The following is a 7,800-nucleotide window of genomic DNA, read 5'->3' as shown; positions in this document are numbered from 1 at the left end:
CGGGGCCGGGGCGGGCGGGCGGGCGCGGATCGGCCGCCTCCCCCGCTTTGGCCAAGAGGCTGGCGTTTGGGTATCGTTTGGAAGAGCTGGCGCGGGCTCTGCCGGCTGAGCTCCCCCGGAGCATCCTTGTGCCCATTACCGGCTGAGCGGGAGTCGGGCCCGGTCGCCGCGCTCCCGGGAGGGGGAACCGGGAGGGGCGTGTGATGGCTCTTGTCCCTCGGAGAGCGGGGGAACGGACGTGTGCCCAGGAAAGTCGCTTCTTTTCTGCTTTCGGCCTCTCGTGTGCCGTGTCTGAGGGGCGCCAGCCTGGCCGTGTGTCCTGCACAGCATCACCCCGGGTCGGGCACGGCCACCCCGCTTACACTGCCCTGGCCCAAAGTGGAAAAAACAGGCTCACAAGTGGAATTCCTTCACCATTTCGCAGAGAAAACACAAAAGAAACGGTTCAGTAATGCCCAAGGTTCACCGGAGGTACCTGATGATCTGTTGCTACTGTTCATATCTGCCGAAGGCTATTCCCTGACAAAATGAAACTTTTTGCCCTAGAAATGGAGTGAGTGGGGCAGCTCTGGAGAGGGGGTGGGTAAGAGACTGGCGGCTCTACTTGCTGTAGGTTCGGCAGAACTGGTCCCTCTTTCCAAACTTTGTGGTCCCTTGTTTCTGAAGGCTTTTGGAATCCTTTTCTAATTTTTGCGTGCCATACGCTGGAAGATGGACCTGAGGGGCTCCAGTACTGAGGAGATCAGGTCTCTGGAGAATGTCTGATCAGCAAATTGAAACAACCCTGATTATCAACAGATACTTCTAAAAATATTCTTCTTTGCACCCTTGTCCTGTGTATTCATTCATTTACACTGGGCACATCTCCGTTTCCTGTTGTGTTCACTGAGATGGTATTTCATGCCCCAAGAGAGCACTATCTGCTTTTATCTATAAACTTCAAAGCTGCCTTTCAAGCTATATGTGGTGTTCGTAATAGTTGTGAGCTGTGAGTTTTGCTTTGTTTTGTTATTTTATCTCACCAAATCTTGCATCATTTCGTCTCCTGTGATTTCTTCACTTCCTGCAATCCCAGTTCTCTGGCAGGATTGCGTGAACAGTGTTTCATCAAAAATCAGTATAGGCTTATAAATTCTTAGAAGAAGTGTTGAAAGACAAAAGCTTGATACTTGTTTTATGGAAGATGCACTGTTACTCACTCCAAATACTATCAGACAAGAAAAAATTTCCTCGAGGAGTGATCTTCCAAAGAAGACGACAAGAAATAAGACTTCTGGTGTTGGCCAGGTATTCCAAACGGCGTGATTTATATAATGAGGGGCCAGACAGAAGACTTTTTTTCTGTGATCTTTTTTTTAAAAAAACAAAAAACAACACACAGCAGACCAGCCCCAGCAAAAGACCCTAAAAGACAATCTAAAATGATGCATTAAACCTGGAGCTGCAGATATCAGAAAGCTTGTGTAGTCCTTCCTGCTAAAAGACTGACTTGTGGAAATGACAGCTACTGCCAGTGAGATGTGTCCTCTATCATTATTCCTGCAAATTGTGGTGTGTCCCAGAGGAAATGTAGCCGTTGTTCTTGGACTGTAAATCTTACAAGCAGTGCACGCTGGGTGCAGAAGGTTGAGGGATGTTTGTATGTCTGGCAAGTGCCAGGTTCTGTCTCACCTGGAATTCATTTCTCATGAAAGCTATTTAGGTGTTAAGGAAATCGCAACCCAAAAGCTAAAGGAACGTCATTATTACTTGGTAAAGACAAAATCTCTGATGAGTCTTAATGTGGAAGCAAATTTTAACAAGAACTAAGGCTGCTAAAAATACTTCTGTGGTTCCCCCTTTAAATCGCAGACAAGTAGTGTGGAAAAACATCTTAACTCTTTAGAATACTGCTTCAGGAGAATGTCTGTCATATCACCTGAACTTTATATTTAAGCTGCATTAAATTAAAAAAAGCTAGAAGATATTGTAAGGCAAGGTATAAACTTGATTTTTTTCTCTTGTAACAGACTTTAGTATTTATCTAGGATAAAATACAACTTCTGATTAAACACACACTTTATATTATTACTTTAGACCCTTCTAGTTTGCATTTAGAAAACAAAAAAGTTCTCACTTGTGTTTTTTTCTTGCTGCTTTTCCTTAGGTGTGCCAAAATGTCAGAAAGATCAGATATTCTTCACTTCAAGTTTGACAGTTATGGGGATTCGATGTTACAGAAAATGAACAAATTGAGGGAAGAAAACAAATTTTGTGATGTCGTGGTCCATATAGATGACATTGAAGTTCGTGGGCATAAAATTGTGTTTGCTGCTGGCTCCCCCTTTTTAAGAGATCAGTTCTTACTAAATGAATCCAGAGATGTAAAAATCTCTATCCTGCAGAGTTCGGAAGTGGGGAGGCAGCTGCTCCTGTCCTGTTACAGCGGCGTCCTGGAGTTTCCTGAAATGGAGCTGGTGAACTACTTGACTGCTGCCAGCTTTCTGCAGATGAGCCACATCGTGGAGCGATGCACACAGGCCCTGTGGAAGTTCATCAAACCCAAGCAACCCTTGGAGAACAAGGAGTGCGAACAGCAAAGTGACTCCTCCGAGCTGAAGGACCATCAAGGAGATGACGACTCTCTGCAGCAAGATTCGCCTTGTATTCAGCCTTCCGAAGACAGCATGGACATGGAGGACAGTGATATTCAGATCATCAAGGTGGAGTCCATCGGGGAGGTGACAGAAGTGAGGAACAAGAAGGATCAGAACCAGTTTATTTCTTCTGAACAAACTGCGCTGCATTCCTCAGAGCCCCAACACTTTCTTATCAACTCCACTGTTGAAAACAGAGCAAGTGAAATAGAGCAAAACCACCTCCACAACTATGCCCTTTCCTATGCTGGCAGCGATAACATCGTCCTGGCCTCTAAAGATATGTTTGGGCCTAACAACCGAGGCATAGACAAAGGCCTCCAGTGGCACCACCAGTGTCCCAAGTGCACCAGAGTATTTCGGCATCTGGAAAACTATGCTAATCACTTAAAGATGCATAAACTATTTATGTGTCTGCTCTGTGGCAAGACATTCACTCAGAAAGGCAATCTCCACCGGCACATGAGAGTGCACGCAGGCATCAAACCGTTCCAATGTAAGATCTGTGGCAAAACGTTCTCTCAGAAGTGTTCCTTACAGGACCACCTCAACCTGCACAGTGGGGACAAGCCCCACAAGTGTAACTACTGTGACATGGTTTTTGCGCATAAACCCGTTCTGAGGAAACATCTTAAACAGCTACACGGTAAAAATAGCTTTGACAATGCCAATGAAAGAAACGTTCAAGACATAACAGTGGACTTCGATTCATTCACATGTAGCGCTGCTACAGACAGTAAGGTCTGTCAGCAAACTGATGCAAGCCAGGTACTGGATGCAGGGAAGCTGCCTCAGGCTGTGCTCGGTTTAAGGAATGATAGTACCTGCGTCAATTAAGCAATTAAAACCAGCCCTTTGTAGGGATCGTGACTGAGAGGAGCAAAGAGTTGGTTTGGGCTCTTACCTAAACTAGTAGTGTGCCCTGAAAGGCTATGGATGGATGGATGGATGGCAGGTTGGACTGCAAAACCTGGCAGGTCTTCAGCCATCGTTCTTAGTCTTACTTGATATTTTCTGTGAATAGCAATCTTCCTTCAGGTTTCTGTCTGTGTCTCTACTGTGGATTATGGGGTTAATTGTTTCATTTCTCTCTGATTAGGAGACTCAAGACTAACACCTTTTGAAAGACTGAAGCTGTGGGCTGCAAGTAAACCATCTGCTGAACAGTTAGAGGCCTCTGTGTCTGGGCAGATGGAGGAAAGAGCAAAGAGGACAAGTCTGTGAGATAACCCAATTATTTTTTTTTTAAAGCACTGGATAACTGAAAGCACTCCATACAGTTAAATTTAAGCTTACCTCTTAAAATTATCTTTCTCTGATCTTACCCTTAGACCCCTACAGTATGAAGTATTTCTGTGTCACTTTTTTGCCCTTTCTAAACTATTTCAAGAAACTGCTGCTGCCAATCGATGCTATCTTAAAAGCTCTCAGGGTTTTTAACCTCGACCTGCATTATGAAAAGATAAAACCCTAAATGATTTGGCAGGGTTAGCTGATCACTGCGTAGAACTGTTCAAAATGAAAATAAATTGCAGCTCTGGAATGTGAGAGGCCAGTGCCTGGAGTGCAAGTATGACCTATTTCTTTTGCTGTCATACCTTGGATTGTTAAAGGGCCCTTACCAGTGTATGTACGGAGACAAGCTGAACATTTCAAAACTAAAAATTACCATCCATCTTCTGTAAATTTTGCATCACATAAGCCACAACAATTGTTGGTTTTAGAGCAAAGCTGGAGTGGAAAAATAATTGCTTTTTGACACTGTGAAAAGGTTCTGTTTTAAAAGCTGCAATGTATAACAACTCCATGCTTTGCTTTTTTTTCTTTTTTGCTTTTTTTTTTTTTCCTCCCCTTAGTTCTTGTATATCTCTCCTTGATATCTAATAAGGGCCACGTGTCAGTTAACTTGAAAAAAGAAACAAAAATACCTGCCATAAGAACATTAACAACATAAGGTTTTTTTGATTTCTTGGACATACAAAGAATACTTTTTTTTTTTTCCTTTAAGTGACCTGCAGAGTTTGTGACCGTTACTGTTTCACAGAGCCTAGGGTGAGGTATAGGTAGCACAATTTCCACAGGTTAATACACAACTATTGACTGCACTCAGCAATACCTCTTGTAAACCGCCTTAAACATCAAATGTAGCGGGAATGGCGTGTTAATTGGGAGTCTGGGATTATATCGTATTGCTTCTCAAAAGTGCCGTGGAATTATCCGCATCCCAATCAGGCTGAAAGAAACTAATTTATGTGAGGAACACCATTCCCAGTAGAACAGCACTCTTATTACAGTGAAGTGTAGCATAGACTAATAATCAAATGGCCGCTCCTCGGTAGAGAACTGCTGTTTGTGTTTGGAATAAGTATTTCTTCCGATGCAGCTCTTTTCCACAAGGTTTGCCGTGAGGCTGAGATTATGCTTCCTACCTAGAAGTAGTACTGTCTGTGTGTCTGAATGAGGGGGTGGGGGTGAAAGGCTGCTATTGTATGGTTACAAATGCTAAACAGGTATGACCAAAGGCGTGTTAGAGCAAAAAATGTTTTGTATGTAATTATCAAAAGTTGGTCTTGCTCTTCAGATACATGTGTGTAGAAGTCAAGATTTCCTTATGCAGACATTACACTGATGGACGATAAAAAGTGTTAATGTTGCAGAACGTTTTCAGAAATCCACATACTTTCAAGTAGAAAAGCAAGTGATTCTGTGAATCGGTTTTGCAATTGAGTTCTTAAAACTACTGTACTTGACTGTTACATGAACTAGTAGATGGACAGCTATGAAGTAAGCAATTGACATGGAATCAGGGCATTACATCTTTCAAGTTGTAGCAAATATATTTAGGTCTAAAATCTAACTATTTGGGACTTTTTAAAGCTATTGTTCAGGTTCCTGGGGCAGAAAATAGGTTTGCATGGGAAGAAAAACTGTTTTTTCTCTTAAAGCTACCCGCTTTCAGAGTCGTTTTGAGCTAAAACTGACTGTGACGGTTGCATCTGACACTTGCATTCTGTCTTCAGGCAGAATCTTCTGTATTGTTCAAACATTTTGATAATATATTATTCACTATATGGAAGTAAGTTCTAGTGCTAACGTCAAAAAGAAGATAGACATGGAGAATAAGAGCTTCCAGAGCCAGGTCAACATGCTGTAAGGGACTAGTGAATGATCTAACCAGATGTGAATATGGACACGTAACGGAAATGCTCTTCTGCCAGAAAAAAAAAGGAATAAAACTGTAAAAATGTTAGAAAAAGCGGCAGCAAGATGAACAGTATTGAAAGCTTTGTCTATCTGGGAAGGTTTTTTGTGGCATCATGAAGCTGTAACGTTACTGCAAGGAGAATACAGCTTGGTGAAGTAGCTGTGGGTGACCTGAAGCCAATATGAAGAGACAAGGCATTTCCTAAGAAACAAAGAAAAAAAAGATTTGGTGAAGATATATAGGTTTTCAGTCCACCCTGTGCTGTGGTGATGTCAATGTCTGAGAAGCTGAGACTGCTGGCCGTTCAGTTACAAGGCTGCTTGTGGTCATTTGGTGAGACCCTGGCAGGAATAAACAGGAAAAAGCAGAAATGAAGACGACTGCTTGTTCAATGAAAATGGACATATCTGTTGGATGAAAAGTGACTTCTTACTAATGTCTGTGCTTCTGGCAAAAGGGTCAGACCAAAAGATTTATGCAGGAGATGGCTGCGTGACTCCAGAAACACTGGAGATGTGAGAGCAATACGCTGATGGCACCGTGCAAAGCGCACTCGGTGGCAGAGTTCATCTAAGACTTGCCCCTATGTGGAACAGACAAGTGAAGAGTATAAAAGAGGTATTAGAAAAGAAAAATCTGGCTAATGCTTCTCTGAATTAGAGATTAAAATGGAGTGAGAATTATTATAAATGGAATATACAGAGGCAGCTCGATTATAGAATAAGATGAACTTAATTGTCCATGTATGTAAAACGTTGTCTTCATTGCAATGTTCCGATTAGTGAAAGACTAGATCCATTGGTTGTTGCTACTGATGCTGCGTATTCAGACGAGGACTATGGCAGTTATCATGATCTGTGTGTTAATGTGTAGAATACTATTTGCTGGTAAGTGGATAGTCTAACAACTTAATGTGCTGTACAACTTCCTGCGTATCCTAAACATAACTGAAGTCTATTACAAAAATATTTTAATAATTCCTTGAATATATTAGGAATTTTTTTTTTTTTATGTTGGCATTTTATTTATTTATTTTATATAGATGAAGAGAATCTTAGAACTCTTAGGTTTACCAGAGGTTTAGGTTGACCACTTTTCAGAGTGGTGGTAGTTTGTGTAGCGTGTGTTCCTGCAGCATACGGTGCAGCTGCACCGCCTCCTGTACAGATCAGGGATGAGTCTTTCCTTAATTTATTTTTCTTTTAGAAGACGTGTGTTGCAAGTTAGTAACTGATGAAATTGAAGTGTCATTCTTTTTCTCCCGTAGCTTTTTGGTAAAGCGTAGATAGCTGCCGCTGAACTTTTGTTGAAATAATTTCAAAATTAATTGTGTGGGGCTGGTTCTGGTGATGGGGAGGAGTAAAGGCGAGGAGGGAGAATCAGTTTGTGATACAAACGGAAACTGTTAAAGGAATTCTAAAGTCACGTTAAATCTCGATTTTTAAAAGCCAAGGGAGGAAACTCGCCGGCCCTCCTGCCGTGGTAAGGGTTGAGAAGGCAGAATGGACGTTTTTCCTTTGAGATTGTCTAACGGACGGACTGAGCATTAGCTACCTCTTCAGTGACTGGGCAGCAGTCTGACCCTACGGGTGATTACCAAAGCAGGCGCGCCGGTCGGCGCAGCTTCCTCCCCGCTGCGGGGCCGGGGAGAAGCCGGTTGCCCGCCCCGGTACCGGGGCCCGGCGGTCCGCCTTTCCCTCGCCGTGTCCTCGCTGAGGGCGCCCGCCCCCGCGGCGGAGCCCCCGGGCAGCCGCTCTCCGAGATGCCTTACGGGGGCGGCCGATACGTTGCTACCTCTACCGTGCGTGTGGCGAGGCGCGGCCCGGTGTCGGCGCGGCGCGGGGTTCCCCCGGCGGCAGCCGCTGTAGCAGTGCCAAGTCTTCTAATAAACGTGCTGCTAACTCTGCCTCCCGCCGCCTCTCATTTCCCGCCGTGGGACCGGCGCACCGGGGAGGGGGG

General features: G+C 43.8%; 1 protein-coding gene across 1 annotated transcript; it reads left to right on the top strand.

Moving 5' to 3' along the window:
- The first annotated feature begins 113 nt into the window (after nucleotides 1–113).
- ZBTB26 (zinc finger and BTB domain containing 26) lies at nucleotides 114–6,818 on the top strand. Its single transcript, XM_014943043.1, has one exon. It carries the CDS (start codon nucleotides 2,157–2,159, stop codon nucleotides 3,471–3,473), a length of 1,317 nt encoding a protein of 438 aa, XP_014798529.1. The 5' UTR covers nucleotides 114–2,156; the 3' UTR covers nucleotides 3,474–6,818.
- Nucleotides 6,819–7,800: the final 982 nt, after the last annotated feature.

Source organism: Calidris pugnax, unplaced genomic scaffold (assembly GCF_001431845.1).
Source record: "Calidris pugnax isolate Ruff unplaced genomic scaffold, ASM143184v1 scaffold102, whole genome shotgun sequence".
NCBI lineage: Eukaryota > Metazoa > Chordata > Aves > Charadriiformes > Scolopacidae > Calidris > Calidris pugnax.
The sequence above is the reverse complement of the archived record's forward strand: the minus strand, read 5'-3'. Positions and strand labels throughout refer to the sequence as shown.